This window comes from Pholcus phalangioides, unplaced genomic scaffold (genome assembly GCF_987345545.1).
Source record: "Pholcus phalangioides strain wild (caught in Gottingen) unplaced genomic scaffold, Ppha-v1.0 ptg000009l_1, whole genome shotgun sequence".
NCBI lineage: Eukaryota > Metazoa > Arthropoda > Arachnida > Araneae > Pholcidae > Pholcus > Pholcus phalangioides.
This window is the reverse complement of record NW_028301602.1, coordinates 46,141,689-46,164,845: the sequence shown is the minus strand read 5'-3', so window position 1 is coordinate 46,164,845 and position 23,157 is coordinate 46,141,689. Positions and strand designations below refer to the sequence as shown.

Here is a 23,157-nt window from a genome sequence, read left to right as displayed (position 1 = left end):
ATATCGTATACCATTACCAAGAAAAACAATTTATAAAAAATCTTTATGCTTTCTTGCTCCAAGGTTATGCAATGAGTTTAATGGTATTAATAGACAACTTTCACTTTATATGTTTAAAAGAGCTATAATAAATTGCGTATTTGAAATAACTATTATTGAATAGTTCATTTTATTTTATAATTAACTAATCACTATAATTTGAGAGAGGGGTAACATTTAAACATTTAAGTAATACTCTAAAAACAAAGTTAATTTTGATATTGAATATTATTGTGTAATATTATTGAGTATTGTTGTTTTTGTACACTTTCTCTCTCTCAAGGTTGCAGAGGAGATTGTCCCATTCGTGTTACTGTTTATGACCCATGGAAGGATTATATCCCTTTGGGTCAAATAGTGTTTGTTTTGTAGTTTTCTTTTTGTCTTTCTGTTTTGTATGTTTTTGATTTTGTCTTGTCTAAATAAATAACTGTTTCACTACATGTGGTTTTCAAATACCATAGCATCAAGTATAGTAACAGTTTTTATAAATCTAAGGATGGGTGAAGTAGAACTCGCATTGGCAAGCAGTTATTGCATTGAAAATTTCGACAGAATCATTAATATTTAGAAGACACCAACGAATAAGGCAAATACACAAAAAATAATAAAAGTCCTAATGCATTTCAACACCAATGGGTGCCGTCTTCAGAGGAAGAATTTAACCACTAGTTTCGCTGACAGAGTTTCCCATTTGGGTTGAATACCAAATCTTCACGCTCGGTTGCTCAACGGAAGAAGTACGTCTGTTCACTTCAAAATTTTTCCTCTGAAGACGGCACCCATTGGTGTTGAAATGCATTAGGACTTTTATTATTTTTTGTGTATTTGCCTTATTCGTTGGTGTCTTTTAAATATTCTTGGGCAAAGTGGATCAACTCTTCTATAGAATCATTAATATTTTGTTTGATCCTTTGGTCAATTGTTTGCGAAACTGTCAAAGTGTTTGTGTGAAATTTTTTGTTAAAGGGTAAATTTTTCAGTTTCCGCTTCAGACAATTTACTTGTTTTAATACAGGTTCCGTTGAAGACAGGTTTTACTGTAGTACTATGATTTTATTTGTAATATCAACCGTCACTCGTGTCAGATTTCACCACCACCACATTCTTTTATTAAGCCTTGGCCAAGCTATATTGTATAAATACTCTTGAGACATTGGGAGATTTTTTTTAGAAATGTGGGATGTGTGGCAACCCTAAATAAGAGCAATGATATACCTTTCTCAAAAACATGAACTTAAAGAAAAACAAAAAAAACTAGACTTTGGTTACAAATGGCTGCAAAGCGAATGAGCCGAATGTTCCCATATAGATCTACAGTTAAAAAAAGGAAAACCAAAAAACTTCATTCTGACTGGCCAAGAGATCCATGGGGAATGATTGTGGAATTTATATCTTGTTCAGATTCTTATGGCCCTTTCAGCTTTTAAAAACCAAGTTGTTGGGCAGCAGTTTTAGTCGTGTGTATGAAAAAGTGATAAGCAAAAAGATGTTTATTGAGATGTCAAAAAATGAGTATCAAGAATTGTTTCTTGCTGATTAAATATAATTAAAGTCTGCCTATGCAATTGTTGAAGTTTGAATATTTCGAAGGGGAAAATGACTATCGCAACACTAGTGTGAGATTTCTGGTCTTGATTTTGGCAGAGGCTGGCTGACCACCACTGATGAAGTTTTTGTGGAATATTAAGGTAATCAGTGGGACGTTATGTTATTAATCTTTAAAAAGATACAGTCAGAACTATATTTTTCTGTATGTGCAATAAAAAAAAGTTTCCCTGGTATCAAAGGCATCAATAGCTATGTCCTCACTAGTGCGTCTTCTTTCAACAGCTTTTAACTTTCAATCTCTTTTTTTTTTTTTTTTCTTTACCGCTGAACTCTATCGCATGCCTTGAGTGGCGTGCCTTTTTCCTGTTTACACCTACACGGCTAAACCTTTCAATTCAGATGCCGATGCAACTGTCGGATTGGATGCCATTTCCACATTTAATAATGTAAAAATATGTGAGGGAAAATTGCTCTATAAAAGACTGTATATATAGGTGAAATCATTCAAAATTGCTCAACTTTGGAATAAATTAAAAATTAAATCAAGCCATTCGTCAACTTTTCCCGAATATAGTCAAGTCAAAAAATTAAGAAAAATGTATACTTCTATTTTGCTAAGTCGTATAATCTCATACGTATTTACATATTTTGTTGTTCAAAATTATAGTCAGCGCAGCATTATTTTCCTCAAGTATTAATTCATACACCAAAGCAATTAAATCCAAATTAAATTATTTTCCATAATAAAAAGTAGCAGAATATGGTGACTCGTGATTTTACCCCAAGATGACAAAAAATTAATATTTTCACACACAAATCAGTATATCAAAAGAAAATTATTTTATGTTTCAATCTATTTTTAAGCTTGAAATACAGTACTTTCGATAGTCAGTAACAGAAAATTTCTCTGGAAGAGTATTCTTGTGCATTCATCTCTAAACTCGGTGTGCCGCTCTTGAGGTTGGTCCTGTATACGCTTCTGGTTGCAGCTCTAATAATGATCATGAAAATAAAATCTTCATAAAACTGTACAGTTTTGAGAAAATAGCAAAGATTATTAGTGCTCTGAAGGATACAGTGTGTTCCTCATAAATTCGGGCCCTGTGCAAACATGCATTTTTTCCCTCCCCACCCCACCCCACCCCCTTTTTATATAACTTACTTTGAGGTTACTTTTTTCTAGTCACAAGCACATTGCTTGTTCTCGTCATCAAAAAGGGAGCACCCATATCAAGTTCGGTATATGGTCGCTTGAAATCAGGATGATTTTAATCGTTGAATACAATTCGCACAGTGTTCAAATTGGGACGTTAATCAAGTGTTCGCAAGCATGAAATCGGACACAGGCATCGAGCACTCTGGAAGCACCACAGTGCTTGCGAGCAGCAGGTTGAATATGTCTGATACAGAGTATAATTATGTAAAAAGTTTTCATAATTACTCTCAAATTAAATTCCACGTTTGGAAATATTCTATGGAAAGGAGGGTTAAAAAAAAGGAAAGGAAATCCAATTTGTGGGCCACCTAAAACTGCAACGGCAAAGGGCACATGTCCTGTTTGCTCATGCAAGAAACAGGCACTGGTAAAGGGGTCTTGCATCCGGTAAGGGTGACCCTCCAACAGGTGACTAAGTATTCGTGTGCCTCCACGAAATGTTTGGAAAAATGTGGAGTCGCAAGTGTTTCAACAGCACCGTGGACTTCAGATGAAAGTGATATTTGAAGGGCTTACCAACTTTACATACTTTGAAAAATCATTACCATAATAGCCTTCTCAATAACCATCTCATTACCATAAATAGCCCTCCAACACATCTAAGGTTAAGGTTCTCACGCCGTGTCTGGATTACCCCATGCATTGAGGTGGCCCCGCGAAGAGCTTGTGAATTATTTTATAATTACACAGCAAACCTCCGTAACGCGAGCTTTTTGCAAAAACATGAAAAAAAAAAATGGACCAGCATTTTAATATGAAATTCTACCAAAAAAATAATTTTCAACATAATCATTTAATTTATATTTTCGCAATTATAATTACCTTTAATTTAAATTTTCCTTCAATAATATCACGTAATGCACTACGTGACCTGAAGTCTTTAAAAGTATCAACGTTTGTTTGGATGAAATCATAAACATCGAAAAAAACTTATGAAAACAACACTGAATCTTTGAGAAAAGGAAAGGGAAATTCATCGAAAATCCACACCTGGTGGAGCAGAAGGAAAAGGAATGCCTCTTAAAAAATGGCCGCTTTTCAACAAGTTTGAGTCACGCCTGAGTGATTTACGACACGCTTGATGACAGGTGTGCCAGTGGAAAGCACATTGACGCAGAAAAAACGCACCAGTGTAGACATAGCTAATAAGTGATTCATTTACCAGCCTTTTAAGCTTGTTATATATTCACAATGGGACCAATTTAAGTCATAAAAACAATAAAATTTCAACTTTTGTTTATTGATTGTCTTGAATTTTAAATATCGCATATAAGAACCATGTTTGATAATTTTTTTCTTATTTCAGACAAATAGCTGCTCGTGATATTCTAGAAACATTACGCTCTGTTATTACAAGCGAAAAAGAAGTTGATTGTATATTTCGAGTCTTTCATGCTCTTGCTGAAGACTATGGTGGGTTTTCCTTTCTAGTTATTAGAGATAAAGTTATGAGTTGTTTTGACTTAAAATTTTTTTTTTTAATTGGCTTAATAAATAAATTCACATTGCTTTCCCCCATATCATTTGTTTAATTCACTTTATATCCAGGCTGGACAAATCCCAGGTCGCCATGTTGACTAAGAAAATGGTATTGGCATCTGAAATGAAAAATTTACTTTGTGTAGTAACTAAATTTCAGACTGAGAGCAGCACGAAATGTTTGGAATTTATAGCAGCATATCTGCCAATATCAAAGAGGGTCACTATGTCCTGAAAAAGTCAAATGAACATTATTTTGGACCTTTTTCTTCAGGTAAAAAATACCTAAAAACATTTTCTGGTGCCTATACTTTTTTGTGATTTGTCCAGCCCTGCTGTAAATCGTTAAATCAAGTTTACTCTAGTCATTTAGTTTTCAGGGTTTGTGTACTTTTCTATAAATGCTCTGGTTTAATTTTTTGCCTAATCACTTCAGGAATAGCTTTTTTCTTTGTTAAGTGAACATGTGCACACCTTTTGTATTTCCTCATATTTTTGTAATTTTATCTCCATTATTGTTTTTGAATTTCCAGAACCAAGTGTTCGAATGGAGATCATGGACCGTTTACCACAAGTGGCCTTGCTCTGTCAAGAAGGCATTGTTGAGCCAGGAGACTTGATTTTTCAGCATTTTTTGCCTGTGATTATGAAATACCTCACAGACATTAGCAATCAGGTAATTAATTAATTTTCATTTCATAAAAAAAAATATTTTTGAACACAGTAAATTAATAATTTAATTTTCCCTGATTTAATTTTTATATCCTAAGTTTATCAGCAAAATATAGTCAAACCTCTCTATCTTGAAACTGACGAGACCGAAAAAAATGTAGAAATAGAGTTTTTGAGAAATAGGGTTTTCTAGTGAGAAAGCAAAAAACATGCCAAAAATTGTGAAAAATTCGATTGATAAAAACTAAAAAAATACTGTACTATATTTCACTTCATACTAATGAAATTATTGGTTGTTACGCAATCAATGTTCAATCGCACTGTATGCAAATTTATTAAAATGTTTAAATTTTATGTTCAATTTAATTCTATTTAAATACTGTATATTTCAAATCCGTAGGCTTGGATTGACACATATTTTTTGCTCTTTTAGCTTTTACAGTTCCATCTATACTAGCAAGAACTGCAAATATTTCAGGCCCTATCAAAGTTTGCTCCAGTAAATGGTGCAGCATTTTTACAGCATTTGTTTAAGTATTTTTCAGTTACTTTTTTCTAATTTTTCTGGAGCATCTTCTGTTGTATTTTCGTAACTCGAGTCTGCCATACATACAGCAATAATTTTGGTATCAGTCAAGGTGTGCAGCAAGTTTGTAGTGAACTTGTCTATTTCCACAAAATCAGAAAATGGAATTTCTAGCTTCAAGTGATTTTTAGTAATGCCCCAATGTTTTGAAATTTCATTTTCAACATTGTTCTGAGAATCGTTGGAATTCAAGTGTCAGTTACCAGATCTGATCCTTCATCAATGAGATGATTAATTTCGAACCCGCAGCTTTTTTGAAGTAATTTCGAATTATCTTTTGGCTGACTTTTTGCCATGCTGAACAAGCTGTCTACAAGGCATCCACCCCTTGTCAATCATAGTATTCACCTATGATTGACAAGATCCATGAACACAATGGGCTGTAATAAGAGTAATCCTTTCTTATCAGTTTCTTACACCCCTGTAGAAAAGCCAGATTTGTGTGAAAGAAAAGGAATTTCTGTGTTTTCTTTTTAGTATCATTGGACTTAGCCTTCAAGATAGTTTTTTGAAAATTACTTCAAAACAGAGAGGTGAAAATACATTGATTCATATATATAGTACAGTAAATGCAAGAATTTTTTCATTTTTCGAGAAATAGACTTTTTGAGAAAGGTTTGACTGTACAACTTCTCAGTCATTAAAATCATAGTATTTTCTCCTTATATCAGAATGTTTGGCTAGACTTAATTTCAAAGTAATATTCAATTTTCATTATCATTGGCGAGACTTCAAAATGGCTACTTCATTTCAAAGTAATATTCAATTTTCATTATCACATTAGAGTAGAAAACTTAATGAGAGAACATCTTCATTTATTAATAACTCTGGATGTGCAACCAAAACAACTTCAGTTGGTATGGTCCTCAGAGGCCATGTTTTTTTTGGTTTTTTTTGAATAGATCACTTTTAGAAAGGAATGAAAAACATGCTTGCGTCACGCAGCTGTTTCAGTGTGGAAACTAGCTTCAACACTAGAGGAGCAGAGATGCCACTGACACGCTATAGTGCGTCAAATACCCAGAATTTTGGAAAAGGACGTATAAAAATTTGGTTCATGCGTCCCCGGGATGCATTTCCAAGAAGAAAGAAAGAAAGTGGGGGAAAAACCTCCCTAACTTTTTGGTTCTTTCTACTATCTATAATGATCGCATTACCTTGAAAAAGTAGTTACTTTGAACTACAAATGAAGCATTTTACTGTACTGCATTGATATACATGTGGGTTGTTGATGATGGATATCTGGTTGCATCCCTGAATGAGGGGCTGTATACCAAATTTTCAGTTTCTATTCCCCTGTGGATTTTCTTCCCCTCTGGTTACATACAGGAAATAATACTTTCGTGGCTATCTACTGGCATTCAAAGACAGCATCTACACAGCATAAATTCGCCTTGTTCCTACTAAATTACGATTTTTTTAAAAATGTGCATTCGCAAAGGAATTTTTTTTTGGAACGGCTGTTCAAATTGTAAAAAATTTTCTGAGACAGTTGAAAAAAAAACAAAACAACTGAATCTGTAAAAGCTCTACCTTGAATACCTACAGTTTTATCATATAGCTGCTATGTGGTAGTCACCATTTTGCATTGCGAAAATCATGGGTGTTTACGCAGAATCATCTTTTGGAAGGGCACAAGGATTTCGTCCACAGAAATTGAGGGTCACTAACACTCAAAAGAATTTTAAATTGACAGATAGTATAAGAATGTTTTTTTAAATATTTTAATTTTTGATCCTTTTGGGGGGGGGGGGGCAGGCCAGATTTCGCGGTGAAAATCCGGGTTTGAAACCTGCGATTGCATAGCGGTAATGGGCTAAAGGTGCGATTTTCAAAGGTTTTCTCCAATTTCGAGTAGGCTATTCCTTTGAAAGAAGCTCTGGTTGCCACAACGATCACACAAACCAACACAAATATGTGTTACACATAAAACACATCACACATGTACTTTGTCCATATTCCTTTGCGGAACTTCTAACGAATTGGTGCAGGCTGGAATGTGCGTGTCCGTATTGTGAACCTAACGTAAAGCTTGTTTCTGTGTAATGTTTGTTATGCTGCTGCCATCTATCACGTATTTTTCGAACTATGAGTGAAGTGTAATGTTTTCGATGATTTTACCGTTGTAGGCCTGTTGCTCTCTGCAGCGAGACTTTTATACACAAATATGTATACATTAAATTTCAAATTTTCGCATTACCAGTTTGGAGGATAAATTCAGGGCTGTAACTGGAGGAGGGGACAGGTGAGTCTGGTGCTCTGGACTATAGGATGGGGGGGGGGGGGCACTGAATTTACCCTTTATAACTACTGCTTCTACATTACGCTGGGGTGCCAAAATGCACGCTTGTCCCATTTGAGAACGTATCTAGTTGTGGCCCTGGATAGATGGCAGCACCTACTGAACACAAAACGCCAAATGCTGGGCTCACACACACGAGCACACTGTTAAATTTCACCAACACAAATCTGACATGGCTCCCGCGTATTCAGGTATGAAAATATGTGTCAGTTAAATGATGACAGTTCAGAGTGGTGGGTCCATCAGGGAGCGGAAAGAAAATCATTCCACCAGGAAATCGCTTTGCAAGGATTTATATGAATAGGGGGAATCATTAGTGTAGGAGCTAATTTATAAGATAAGTGTCAGAATCTCATTTGCTTTAAATTTAATCACAAGATATTACCGAAATAGCTAAGAATTTTATAACAAAATAGAAAATCAATCAGAAGAGAATTTATAGATTGATTTATTAGTAAATGTATATAAGTGTGTGTTTTTAAAAAAAAAAGTCATAAAAACATTGTAAGTGGGAAAGCGTTTTTTACGCGAAATCATGAGAATTTTGTTACTTAGAGTTGGGATTACATGAAAATAAGTCTTATTAAAAGTGAGAAAACATTCTAAATGGAAATGTTATAGGCAGGATCAACTGTATATTTGTTTTAGATTTATTATATGTGCTAAATTTCATATGCTAAATTCTCATTGTTAATGGGCTTCTTTGCAAGCTTTTCTTTTTAGAGTTAGGGCTCCCACTTGTCCTACTTTTTTTACGTTTTGGTAAAATGTCCTACTTTTGTCCTACTTTCTGGTTTTTGTTCTACTTTTCGTATCTATAAAATTTGTGCAATTGGTTTTAATTGAGCAGGGAATCATCGATATATTGCCAAATATAACAAATGTTGTAGATTGCAATTAATGATTCTGCCAAGGCAGAAAATGTATGGTTTTTAAGGTTATTTTAGGGGTGTATATGAACCATTTTGTTTATTAATTATTCATTTGTTTTTTTTGAGGGTTCAACAAGTAGAGTAATCATTAAAAAATAATAATTTTGTATTTACTACTTTGGGGTCTCTTGGGCAATAACTAGCATTCATCATTCAAAATTATGATGCACATTTTGTGTATAGATGAAACAGTTTGCATTATAAAGAAGTTGGATATATAGACCTATTTATTGTAGGTTTTGTAATTCTAATGCTACCCAATAGCATTGAATTGTCTTCTGTATTTTTAAGGCGTGAAGAGGCTTAAAAAATATTTACAATGCTCAGCAAAGAGCTAGAAATGAAAGTGCTGTATGTGTCAAAAACAATTACACTGGTATTGAACAGTAAAAAATTTAAACAAAATCCCTTTTTTAAAAAAGGATGGACAATACAGTAAAACCATCTGGCTCACCTTCACTTATTTATACCAGATCTTGTAATCTTGCACTGTGCTTAACATTTTGCTTTTGAAAGTGGTCTCAAAGGGACATCATTCTTAAAAAACGTACTTGTCTTCATAATTTTCTGTGCATTTTGAAGAGAGGTGATGGACTCTGCACATTGGAAGACTCCGAAAAATAATTTATTTCTTACATTTTGCTTTGGCTGGAGTCAATCTTATAGGATACTGAAATAGTGTTATGAAAAAAAATTGTAATAAAAAATAAATAAAAATGTATTTTTTTTTGGGGAACCTTTTTTATTATGATATGATTATGTTGTCTAGTGGGGGGTATCCCCATCCTCCTTTTGAAATTGAAATTTATTACACACACACACACATATTACAACATATAATACGGACGCAATATACAAAAAAAACATATATTACCATTTATATATTAGCCCAAGGGATTACATAATCCGTCCAGGGCATATTCATAGTGTAGTATATATTGGGGTTGACAACAGGCCAATGGTGTATATAAATGGTGTATATTTTAGTCATGCCTTTTCTTACTTTTTCTAATTTTTTGAGTGGGAGCCCTGTTTTAGTAGATAATGAAAGTAAAACAACCTAGTTATAAGCTGGTAAATTTTTTTTTTCAGTGAACCTCGATAGAAATTTTTTTTAAAAATGAATTATTTTATTCTGGCGCGCGAAGAGATACCTTCTCCTACCACCCAAAGCATGGCTTGCTCTGGCTCAATGAAGAATATAAGTAGGTGATCAAAGACCTGGGCCACGATGGAAAAAAATCGGAGATACCAGTGAATGATGGGAGGGAGACGAAACCATACTTTGTTTTGAGATTTTTTTTTTTTTCGATACTGACCCACATTTACTCAAAAAGGACCCAGATTTTACCAAATGAGTAAATTAGAGTACAGCGGCATCTCTGAAAAAGGAGTAAAATTATACTACTACTCAACTGTACATATTCACCTTGTAAACATTCCTCTGAGGAATTTATTAGAAAATACTAGTGTATTTTCCCTGCAGCTACTCATAATCTCCCGTGACTTAAATGTTTTTCACAAGTTCAAGGCAACCATTGAAAGAAACAGTGTTATCGCACTTGAGAAGCAATCCTATTCCATATTTGCCAAGTCTCCTGGATTTTCTGGGAGACTCCAGAATTTCTTTACTTTATCTCTCCCAGACTCTCGAAAAATTCTTATATCTCCAGAATTTTGCCCGTGATTGTGAAAAATCCCTACATTTAGGGGGAAAAATTATTCCGTAAGAATTTACCCAAAACAAAAAAACTGTTGTTTCATAAGCATTGTGTAAATTGGTATGCCTTTTTGGTAAAACCTTCCTATATTAAAAGACACTGTCATGGAATTATAAGATTGTCATTCATAGACTCGCATTTAGCAATCACGTATAGAAAGTTTTATAGGCAGCACCAGTCTCTCTATTTTCTAGTCGCTATGGAGACCTGGCATTCGTCAAACCCTGCTGTACACACAGGATGTGTGACAAATTTATCCATTTCGATCTCTCAATGACGAAGAGACCACAGCTACTGCCAAGACCAGAACTTACAGTATAAAGTCATTTTCGAACGGCTAAACAAATTATACATAAAAATTATTCCGATTAGCAGGAAAATATTAACGAGTTCATTCAGCCATGGAAATTAACAATGATATAATGAATGAGAGTTTCGATTTCTCGGTTGATCGAGTAAATCTCTTTGATACAGAATTCTATGCATAAAAGACAATCATCGCAAATCAGACCTACCAACTTTTCAGATGTAAGTGGGAGACTCCAGATTTTTTGCTCTTCCTCCTGCTCTATGAAAAAAAAATTATTGAAAATTTCTCCTGCTTTTTGCCGAAAATTGGATTATTTCCTCAATTTTTGCAGGAAAAATTACAAGCATTAACTGCAGTTACATCATTTTCAGCGAATGCTTTGAGGATAAAGAATAAGCAGAGTTGCCAGACGATTGCAGATAGCAAAAATCACGTAACACTGGGTGGACAGGGGTTTTTTTCTTATTATGAAACTGGTTTCTCAGTAAAAAACGCTCATCTTAAAACCTATAAGTTGTGTCTACAGTGAACAGCGAAAATCATGCTCATCTGGCAACTGAAACTGCCTAAAAACTGATTTTTTTTACATCCGATGTTTCCAAAACCAGTTTGCCAGCTCATGCAAATTTCTCACTTGCCAGAGCACTAGATTCAGTGTATATGCAGACTTCCCCTTCCAGCCCCCTTTTCATTGCTGTTCTTTTGCTATAATTGCCCTTGCTGTCTTCAGCCATGCTTCTAAAATTTGTTGTTTGGTTTTTACATGGCTGTGGGATCTGAATTGTGCTTTACATTACAACTGAGATTGTCGTAGATTACGGAAGCAACTGTGATCTATGGGAGCTCTACGCAGTCGCTATTGTGTGCTGACCATGTGATATAAAGCTGTTGCGATACGGTTGCATTGAAAATAAAATGTGAACACATTCCAGATTTGATGCGGATGCAGGGAGGGGCAATTTATTGTGTAGGTTCATTGGATCGTCCCATATTTTACACCTATTTTTCATTGTTATTTGTGGAGCTTAGGAAGGACTATCCCCCCATTCTATTCCCGTCTTGATCTGCCTCTGTTCCAAATAGCATAAAAATTAAAAACAAAATACAGTTGCCTCTTATCGAAAATTGAGGAATTTTCATGGCCTCTGTTCATATGATTTAATATCGAAAAGTTGTTGCTTTTCAAGAGAAAAATCAAATGTCTTGCATCATTATATTCTGCTCAGGAGCTCGCAGGACCTGTCTGGGGGGGACGGGACTTTTCTCTAAAATGATTTAAAATAAATAAAAAAAATTCACTTTTTTTTATCACATCTATGGGGGCAAAGGGTACTCCTCCTGCTTGGGAGAAGCTTTAGATTTCTGGGCTGTGAATCGTTATGGGGGGTTGTGAGCTGATAGATCCAGAGATCTATCCAGATTTCTGGATTCCAAAAGTTGGCATATTTGAAAAATCAATTTCTCGACTGCATCTTCGTTCATTTATGGACAATGATCTAAAAGATGTTTATGATCTAAAAGAAACAATTTTCAACAATTTATAACCTGACTTGCAAAAAATTGATACTCAATTACATAGCAAGTTTTTCCATTTTAATAAAATATAATTTAATGGTAATGATAATTTTCCTTGTGGCTGAACTTACAACAGATGGTGATTTGGTATGAAATGTGTCATTAGCAAAAAATGTTTTTGTGAACTCTTCAAATATTCAGTCTTTTTAATTATTCATCGTTAGACTTATGAATTGAAGATAACTTTTAACTGTTGAATTAATCCTAATAAAGGGTGCTTATGGTGAATGTATTTACAAAGTGATTTTTCTTTTATTTATATATATATTAGGTACGAAAGTCAGGGCATGTATCGCTGCTGTACATGATAGAGCAAAATTTAATTAATAAAGGTAAGACTCTTTCTAATGACTGCTGTTAATGTATTTTGAAATTTTTTCTTTTTTTATTCTAAGCTGCAAACATGCTTTTCATGTACTAGATATCAAAAGAGGTGATTTAGAAAAGTGCATTACTTTTTCTCCTTTTCTAGTCTCTAAGACAATATTAACTCTATTTTATGTATTTTTATAGTTGCACTGGAAGAAAAAGTATTACCTTTAGTTTTGCAGCTCACTGATACAAGCCATATAGATGACTATAGAACTGAAGCAGTTTCCGTAAGTTACATTCAGTGTGATTATTTTTCATTAAAAAAACCCCACTAATTCAAATCTAATTTTAAAAAAAAAATCTGAATTTTTGTACAATTTAATTTTTTTTTATTTTTGGGTTGAGCTTTCAAACATATCCAAACCCTTGATTTTCAGTAATAGGTTTTTCTTATAATTAATGTTATTTATTGTGACTTTTAAAACCAATAGAAAATTGGTGTTGAGAATTTGAATTTTTAGTGTTAAAATTAAGAATTTTTCCAATTATTAAAAATTTCTAACACAACTAACAAAAAGTGTATTTTTTCTGCTTGGAGTGAAAGAATTTTACAGAATTTCCTGACCGTGATGAAAAGAAGTCAGTTTTACTTGCTTGATGCTGCTCACAAAGTGGTTGTGGCAACGTCACAGTTAAACTATCGTATCACAGCCAGCTTTGATGAGCAGCAGATTGCATTTTTTCTTCAGTTCGAACAAAGAAAATATTTCGCTACTCCAGAACCTAATGAAATATGAATGCCTCATCATGTTGCAATTCTGCAAGTCAAAGTGACTGTGATTTGAGTGATTTCATACATATCACAGCCAGCTTTGATGAGCAGGCTTGCAGTGGAATCTACATAGTTTTTTTTTTTTAAATTGGTATAAAATGTGTGTAGAAATGCCTTTTTACAACATCAAATAAAAAGACTTGCTGATTGGCCTTTTTTAGCATTAATGCAATATAAATGCATGAAATTTAGTATAAGTGAATAATGTATTAATTAAATAATTTAGTATAAGTATAATGAATTTTTAGTATAAGTGCATATTTTTGAAGGTTTATTTAAGCTCATTCAATTTTTTTTATAATTTTTCAAACACATATTGTAATATTTTTATAACATCAGCTTTTTTCCTGGCAGGTTAAATTTAGTGAATTAATACATATTTATAAAGTATTTTATGAATATTAACCGTTTTATTATAAGGCTATTTCTAGAGATATGTCAAAGTGTTAAATTTTTTTTAGAAATAGTGTTGAAATTCTTTTGTTACTGCTATTTTCATTATTGAGCGTCTACAACAAACTGAATTAAAAAATGCCTGAATAAAAAATATGTAGAAGTTATTTGAATATGCGGCATATATATATATGCGGGGTTACTTTTTTGTAAATGAATACATATGCATGCACTATAATAGAAAAGATGCTTTTTAAAAACGCATCTTTCTTTGCATGGCGATTTTTTTAATGTATATTTTCTTATTTTTTATACATATTTTAGAATTTTTTACTTTTCAAGATTTCTTGGGGGGGTCATTCAAGTATTACGTCAGCATCGATGGGGGTTTCTGCTTTGCTGAATTTTGATGAGGGGGGTTTGGATGATCAACGACCCTTTATGAAAATATGAAATATTCTAAATGGCATCTTATTTGGTGCGCTTATTTCGTGCACATTTTGTATTTTCAGTGCATATTTTTAGAGCATATTTTGCCACTTTTTTATGTTTAACCACCTTTTAAACAAAAAATCTGCAGATTATATGTAGGAAAATAAGGTATCTGGAATGAATTGAATGATTTTTCATGGAAACCTTCGAGAAATCAGGTTTTGACCAATGAATCTGAAACAAAGGGTTTGGCCAGAGATGCAATGAAAGTTATAGCTGGATTAGGGAATTTTTTTTCCCCTGAAAGCAGGGTTGGGCAGGTTTTTGACACATGGCAGTTTTTGACAGTTTAAACCACGGTTTAAACGTCACGTCAAAAACCTTAGATATTGCTTTTCAATATAAAAAATTCCCATTGGAAATGCACACGTTAATTGCATGTAATGTTTAAAGTGACCATGTTATATAAAGAATAAATATTTAATGATTCTAAAATTTTCTATTCTCTACAGAATTATTTTGGACAAAATATATATGGGTTTTTTTTTCTTATAAAATATACAATTTCAATAAAGCACAACATAAACACTGAAGGTAAAGCTATGGAATGATTTGACATTCTCTGATTCAAGATTATTCTTGACCTTCCAATATTTCTTCAACTGCGTACATATGTGCTTTGATATAAACCATCTGCTGTACTCTTTTTACAACAGATAAGTGTTTGAAAAAGTTTATTACACCATGTAAGTAATGTTGATTTCTGTTATTAAATTATCTAGATAATCACAGAGATACTCTTATTGTGCATAACACTGAAATATATCTAGCGATCAAAATACTAAATTATAGAACTAAAATGTAATTTAATTTGGCTATGCTAGCTTGTACATGATGCTTAAACTCCTGTAACTTATCCTTAGTCAAACTTAGTTATTCTTACTTTTGCACTATGATATGGTATATTTACTAGCATTTATAATGCAATGGTTTTCCAGTTGAACCTGTATTTAATTTTAAATGTGCAAAGCAAATGCTTTGGGTATCAAGTCCTATCAGTTATGCTTTGGTTGAAAATGCTTTTTAAAAACTCTGTGAATTCATACACACTGATCTCTAAGAAATGTTTAGATGAGAATAATTGTGTTTAATAAGTGTGTGTACTGATTCTCAGTAATTATAATTCCGAATATAAAACCCTTTAATGTACATAAAAGTAAGTTTTTTTATTTAGCATATCTATTAGGTTAAAAACTATTTGACAACAGTGACAATAAGTTTTTTACTTTTTTAATACTGATTTATAGTTTCTGAAGTCTAAAATCTAACTCTGTGATGCCCCTATCATACATATTTTGAATAAGAAATAAGCAGCTCTATTCCACTTAGCAAATTGAATACAGGTAATCAGTAGCTTAGATAAAAATGAACCACAAAACTATGTTTTATATGTTGTAGACTCTTATGTTGAAAAATTCAAAATTGCAAATTATATTATATTTTGTTTTAATTATTGTAATAAATTAATGTTTAAAAATAAAATATTGTAATATGAAAAAAGTTTTTCATGTTATATACCTATTGTGTATAAAAACATTATAAAAAGCATTCATTTAGGTTTTTGACGGTTTTTGTGACAGTTTAAATCAGTTTTTGACAGTTTAAACCTGTTTTTGATGCTTGTAATGTCATAAAATACCCAACCTTGCCTGAAAGTAGCATAGACCGTTATTCCATCTGGGAAGGTAATTGGGAAAAAAATGAACACAGTGGCAACATAGACCAGTGTTCCAATTATAGAACTCATGATTGCACTTTTGTGGGAAGTGGTGTAGTAATGACACATGTTTTGGTTTATATTATATTTAAGAACTACATTTTCCATGCAAGGGACCCTTCAAAAGAAAAATAATTAGCAGTGTTTATAAAACATACCAAACTCATTTGGGAATTAACTATAATCACTGGCAAAAATATATATTTTTTCCATATTCATTAAATTCACAAACTTGGTATTATGGATAGTTTGCTGGTGAATGTCACCATGAAATATAGTGAAATTTATCGAACTTAGAGATGATTGGTAATAATGCACAGTAGCTGTTTATCATTTTTACTTTTAACATATCTAATTTATAAAGTAGTGTATTTGAAATTTTATTGTTCCCAGATGTTCACTAATAAAATTATTTTTCTTCTACTATAAATACAGTTACTTAGCAAAATTTCGTCTCTCGCTGGAAAAGACATAACTGAAAGAATTCTCGTGCCTCCATTCAGGTCTCTGTGTCATGATTCATCGTTTCATGTTCGGAAGGTATGCTTGATATTTCATCCAGCAGTCTCTTGCTTATGATTTTAAATTTTATTATGAACCAGAATTTCAAATAATAAAATTAGGGTATCCAACTACCTTTCCTAGCACTTTTCCCTAAAATGATAATGGAGTGAAATTTAATAACATTTTGTGATGTGTCTGAAAATGTTGAGGACGATAAATTTTAGACCAATGTTCTTTTGCATAAAAAAGTCATTTTATGTCAAATTTTAAGTAAAATTCACATGTAATATTCAAAACACAGTTGTGAAACTTCTATGAATGAAATGTTTATTATTTTCACCTTACATTCAGCCAGCGATGATGCAGGTTAGGAACCAAAATTTAAAGGATTGTATGGTATGCTCATAAGTTACACCAGAATCTGTTGATGTACATGCAAATTTTTAAAGTTCATTTAAAATATCTTGTATAAAATACTAATTAGATGAACAAATGATAGACTTTGTTTCAAAACATCAACAATATATGGCAAAATATATTAAAATTTTGTAATGATAGAATAGATAATTTCTGAAAACTATTGATTCTTTTTCAAACTCAAGCAAAATGTCTAAAATATTGTTCTTTATAAAATGTGTTTAAAGTGATTTTATTCACAGATATAGACATGCAACACTAAAGTGGGCGTAACTTTGGTTCTAATTGCAATAAAAACAAGGCCTATTTTGGAATCGCAAGTACTGGGGGCTTTCATAAAATTGACTGTAAAAAATATATTCTCTTTTAAAATGATGTTTTAGTCTTTAAATATATATATAAGTACCTTAAAGATCTCAAGCAGGAAAAAACAAAACTGGAATTTTATCAATTAAAATTCTGGTTTAAAATTCATTTAATATTTATTTGAATTTTCAGGTAAAGAGTGTTTTGTTTCAATTTAAATGATTTGATTTTTGAAATGTTTAAAATTTTTAGATATGTGCAGAAAGTCTAGGAGAAATTTGTACAGTTGTTGAAACTGAAATCACCGAAAATATTTTGGTAAGTCTCCTCACCTGTGCTTATTTCTAAATCTTCATTTGATGAGATAAATACGTAGATAATGGCTTGATTAGCATTACAATCAAATCTCTAAGTCGAATGTGCAGCAGCCGCTGGAAAACTTAGGGTTACTATTAGTTCAACTTATCGGAAATTATAATTTCGAAATAAAAAAAGGATTTTTAATAATAACCATTTTTTTATGAGTAAAAAATATCAAACTGTTGAACATGAAGAAATTGGCAAGGATCAATTATTTTTTCATGTATATATACAGGGGTTGGAAAATAATATGAACACCTGTGAAATGAGACAAAATCTTTATTAATTGGCTTTTTGCCCTCCTTTTTCATTAATTACAGCTTGTATCCATCGTGGGATGGACAAATACAAGACATGCACAATAGTCACAGGGATACGTAGCCACTCCTCCTGCAAAAAGGCCACTAATTTAGAACGTGTCTTTGGAGGTGGAAACCTACTGCACATTTTGGCCTGCAAAATACCTCACAAAGGTTCAATTATATTAAGATAAGGGGACCGAGCAGGCCACTTGAGGCGTTGCAGTTCATCAAGTCAGTCTCAGACAATTCCAACAGTGTGAACGGGCGAATTATCTTCTTGGAACACAGGTCGAGAATCAGGGAACAAATATTGCATGGATGAAGATGGTCAGCCAGGGAATACTGACATAAACCGCTGCATTAACCCACCCATCCAAGACAACAAGTGGACCGAGACCACTGTGAGACATCGTGCCCCACAGCATCACTGATTCCCCTCCATGCTTAACAGTAGGAAGGAGACAATCAAAGCCATAGGCTTGTGCTGGCGTTCTCCAAACGTAAACACATCCGTTAGTCTGGAATAATGTGAACAACGATTCGTCTGACCAGATGACATTCTCCCATTGTTGTCCAATTCTTATGTTCGTGACACCATGTTCGTCATTTCAAGGCATTGCATGGTGTCACCAATGATTTTGGAATAGTTTCTCTACCTTGTATGTTTGTTGAATGCAGTTCACTGCGGATAATTTTTGTCGATACACCTTCCTGTAGATATGTATTCATCTCAGATGTTATCTGGAATGCTGTTATCTTGTGCTTTCTGGCCACAATCCGCTTCAAACCCCTTCTGGGTCTATCAGCCATCTTTAACTTTCGGCCACTGTTATGCTTGGTAGATGTCTTTCCCTGTTAGCTATAGGCAGTCATTACCATCGACACAGTACTTCTCCTGACACAGAAAGGGTGGCCGTTTTCATTACTATGGCCCCGGCAAGACGGGGCCCAACAATCATGCCTCTTTCAAAATCTGTGAGGTCAGCCATAACGAAGTTTTAACGCCCCCAATATACATCGCTACGACTAGACTGATGTGTGCTCATTATCGCCCACTAAGTGGAACTCTTCCACACTAGAGGGCGGGCATATATGACAGGTTCCCTTGAGTGTTGTTTTTGCACAGATGTTCATATTATTTTGTCCAACCCCTGTATATTGTTTAGAATTTTTGTGATTGCATTTTTAATTGGGTTGCTGTATTTTAGTAATATAATGACATCCATACTTGTTATGAGCATCTTTTTCTCAGGCCCCTCGTTGGGCATTTTGCCTGTTGTGGCCTTGTATTTGTATATAACATTTCTAGTGCCTGATTATTGAATGAAAATATGAAAAAAAACACATGGACCTATGTATTTATAAGTATAGACATATTCACAATAATTGTATGAATTAAACTTATGAATAAAGAACAAAAAATTCTCCATAAAAAATTTTATTAATTTTTATTGCCTCTCGTTTCATTCACATTTGAAGAGAACCTTGCATGAATAATGTCCTTGCTTTTTTTAAGATTGTTTATGCATTTTTTTCAGTGGGGTGCTTTACTAAACTTCAAACTTTTTCTTGAGATTTTGATTTCTTTTTATTTCATTGATAATTTGTTCTTTTTTCTTTCAAATCTGAAGCTTTCAACTTTTGCTTGGAAATTTTTGAAAAATCTAAGCAAAATCAAAATTTGCACCGATGTTTATAACACTGAATCCATCCGCAATCGAGTGAAAGTGAAATCTCAATTTTGATGTGATCAGACGTACAACAAAAGATCTGCAAACACATATGACTAAATTCCTTGTCACGGGTTAATGTTTATCAAAAAACAGAGGAGGGAGAGAAAGAAGTTCCCCTTTATTTATACGCATGCCGCACCTGTAATTAATTCCTCAATGAGGATGAATACAATTTTTGTGAAAGTTATTTCGTACCCAAAAACTTTGACTTCAGGAAGAATTTTAACACTTAAATATTGAAGGTTCTGGAATGGAGAGAAAGTTCCGACTTGAACAGATATTTGAGTTATCAGAATGACTTATTGAGAATTGACTTATTTACTTGACTAATTATTGACTTATTTACTTGACTAATTATTGACTTATTATACAGTCAAACCTTTTGTTCATAGATTCCAGATAAACAGGTCAAAGAGTTGCTGATCTAGTGCCTTTTACATACAATAAGTTATTACACGCATAATACTTCAATACAAGACATGAATCACTATTTTTTATTTGCTGAAGATTGAAGATGTGAATTGTATTTTTTTTTATTTCTCAATCTTAGAGTATAGTATTTTTTTTCACACTTTAAATAGATAATAAATCACATTTTGCATGCGCAAAACAAAACCCTTGTTTTATTATATTGATTTTGTTTGTAATTTTCAGTTGAATATCTTTGCATTTAATAGTATAAAAATATATTTTTGTTTTGAGTATTAATAATAAAAGATTATGCCAAAATGAAAAATATTTTCATTAAACTTGAGTGGCGTCAGCTACTCCTAATTTTGAATTCAAAATGAGTTTCTGACAATTTCTGGTTTTATTGCTTTTGCTGAAGCTACCAGAGTTCTCCCTGCTTTGTGAGGATAATGTTTGGGGTGTTCGTAAGGCCTGTGCTGAAGCTTTTACTGCTGTATCATGTATGTGCTCAATGGATATTCGACACAAAAAATTATCTTCAATGTTTTTGACTCTACTTTGTGATCAATCTAGATGGGTAAGCCATGCCTCAATTTTTTTTGTTTGAGTTTCATATACAGGGTGCATATAGGAAAATCTCCTTGCTGCAAATTACTTGCGAACCGTTGATCTTGAAGGCATATTTCCAATTAGAGAAAGTATCCAAATAACCTGTAGACATAGCTATGTCATATTGCAAGAGGTTGTATATAATTATTGAAATAAAATAAAAAAACTTTTTATTTTTTCACTCTGTCCTAAAAATCCTGGTTAGAAAATTGTTGCTGAAAAGAAATTCTATGTTTCTAAGTGTAATATTCGTTTAGATATTTTAATTTGAATATCAGAGAAAAGTTGAGAAAGAACGTAAATGAGGGAAAGTGTTGCCTGTTAGTTTATGCTGTTCTTTCCCAACTTTTCTCAGATTTTTGAATTTGCAATATATTCATCAATAATTTTCTTAAAAACTTGGAACTTGATTTGGAGTGACAAAACAACTTTTAAATTGGTATTTTCAGGACGGTGACCAAATCATTTTTTTTTAATTTCGAAAACCATATAACCCCTTTCAATATGAATGGCATATCTTAAATCTACATGTTATTTAGATACTTTTTGTAATGGGAAGTATGCTTATATAGGATCAACGGTTTAGCAGTAATTTTTGTAACAAGGGGACTTTCCTATGCACCCTGTATATTGAGTAAGATAAAAAAACTTTTGTTATAGTCAATGATCTGCAGCAAATTTGTAGATTTCTGGTGATAAAACAAGTTTTTTTTGTTTTAGATAAACTTTTTTCTTAATATAATAAATTTTCAATAATTCAGTCGAAAATCCCTCTGTATTTAATAATAGTGAAATTGTGAACCTAAGGTAAAGTTCCTTTCTGTATAGTGCTTTTCATGGGTAGTGCTGCCATCTGCCATTAAATTTTCTAACTATGAATGAAAAATAGTGATTGAATAATTGTACCTTTGTGGACCTGTTGCTCTCTGCGACAAGCCCTTTTAATATCGCCTTGCATTTGCATTTTGAAGTTGCAAACCACAAAAAACCAATTACAGCTGACCATCACAGTGGCAATGGTGGGGTTTGAACCTGGGCCCTCGCAACGCAAGTCTGTCACTATGACCACTGGACCACCACAGCAGCTTGTCTACCCTGGGCTAATTCAGTGAGCTTCCTCCTTGTTGGGGGTTTTATGCATGGCCGTCTCAACATCCTCATAGGATCCTCAAGTAAACTGATGTTCTGGGCGGGGGTCCATACTTAGCTACTAAACCAGACATGCATCTCATCTATATTCTTCTGCGGAACTTTCCCATACTTAGTTAGAAAACAGCTTACCTATACACATAATTCTCGAGAATAATCTTTTGGAGAATATTCGAGAATATTCTCTGGTAGGACTACTATTATAAATAACTTGAGAATATTCTTATAAGTTCTTGATGAGAATATTCTCCTGTTATTTATAATATAGTTGCATATAATATCCTTAAGAATATTCTCTGAAGGACTACTTTCATTAATTACTGGGGAATATTTTTATAGAAAATAAGAATTATTCTGAAGTTATTAATCCTTCCAGAGAATATTCTTGAATATTCTCCTCGATGAGAATATTCTTCAGTTACCGAAAAATCTTTCCAGAGAGTATTATCAAGAATATATGTAATAACATGTATATTATAATAAATAATCTCGATAAATAACAGGAGAATAATTATTTTTGATAAGAATATATTCTCTAGTAATTTATAATAGTAGTCCTTTGAAAGAATATTCTCAAGAATATTCTCTGTCCCCGTCTCTCTTCCCCTCAAGAAGCTGGGAATATTGAAGTTTGTAGACCACAATATTAAAGTTTGAAAGCAAGAAAATTAAACCAACAGGACTGAATTGCACAACTTTTAAAGAAATGTGAGTGATACAGAATTTAAGTGTATGTGCATTGAAGAAAACAAAGTTCTGTATCTTAGAATGAAGGTTATTATATAAGAATAGCTTCCTTTATCAATCAACTTTGATTTAATTTCTTTTGTTGTGAACTTATTTTTAAAAATTTAACTCATTTTAAAATAATTTTTTAAGGTTTTAATCTAAAGGTTTCTAAACTCTTTATAACCAAAATTTTAAATTTCTCACCATGTGACCTGGAGAATATTCTGAGAATATCTTCAAACTAAAAGTTATCATTGGGGGTGATTATATTAAAAATTGTTTTGTTGTAAATGTTTCAGGTAATGAAAACTGATTTATATTCCACAATATAAACAAAATTAGTAAAAAAATTTAAATTATTTAAAAGAAAAATGAATATTCTCGATTATTCTCCAATTTCTACATCCAGAATATTCTCACCTCACATCTCTAATAAAACCTCTTTTGTGAGACAAAATTGTCAATAAAAGAGGGGTGACTTAATCAGGAGTTTGAGAACATACTTTTA

General features: G+C 32.7%; 1 protein-coding gene across 3 annotated transcripts in view; it reads left to right on the top strand.

The window, feature by feature from the left end:
- Positions 1-23,157, top strand: part of LOC149083200 (serine/threonine-protein phosphatase 4 regulatory subunit 1-like) — a 71,423-nt gene that overhangs the window by 14,082 nt on the left and 34,184 nt on the right. For 2 of the 3 annotated variants that reach the window (XM_089236386.1, XM_089236387.1), the window contains exons 3-9: positions 4,113-4,219; positions 4,819-4,961; positions 12,655-12,715; positions 12,897-12,982; positions 16,565-16,669; positions 17,609-17,674; positions 20,581-20,739. In XM_089236386.1, coding sequence (XP_089092512.1) covers positions 4,113-4,219; positions 4,819-4,961; positions 12,655-12,715; positions 12,897-12,982; positions 16,565-16,669; positions 17,609-17,674; positions 20,581-20,739 — 727 coding nt within the window. Of the gene's footprint in view, positions 1-4,112; positions 4,220-4,818; positions 4,962-6,545; positions 6,641-12,654; positions 12,716-12,896; positions 12,983-16,564; positions 16,670-17,608; positions 17,675-20,580; positions 20,740-23,157 lie in introns of those variants that run through there. The other variant, XM_089236388.1, reaches the window with a different exon arrangement.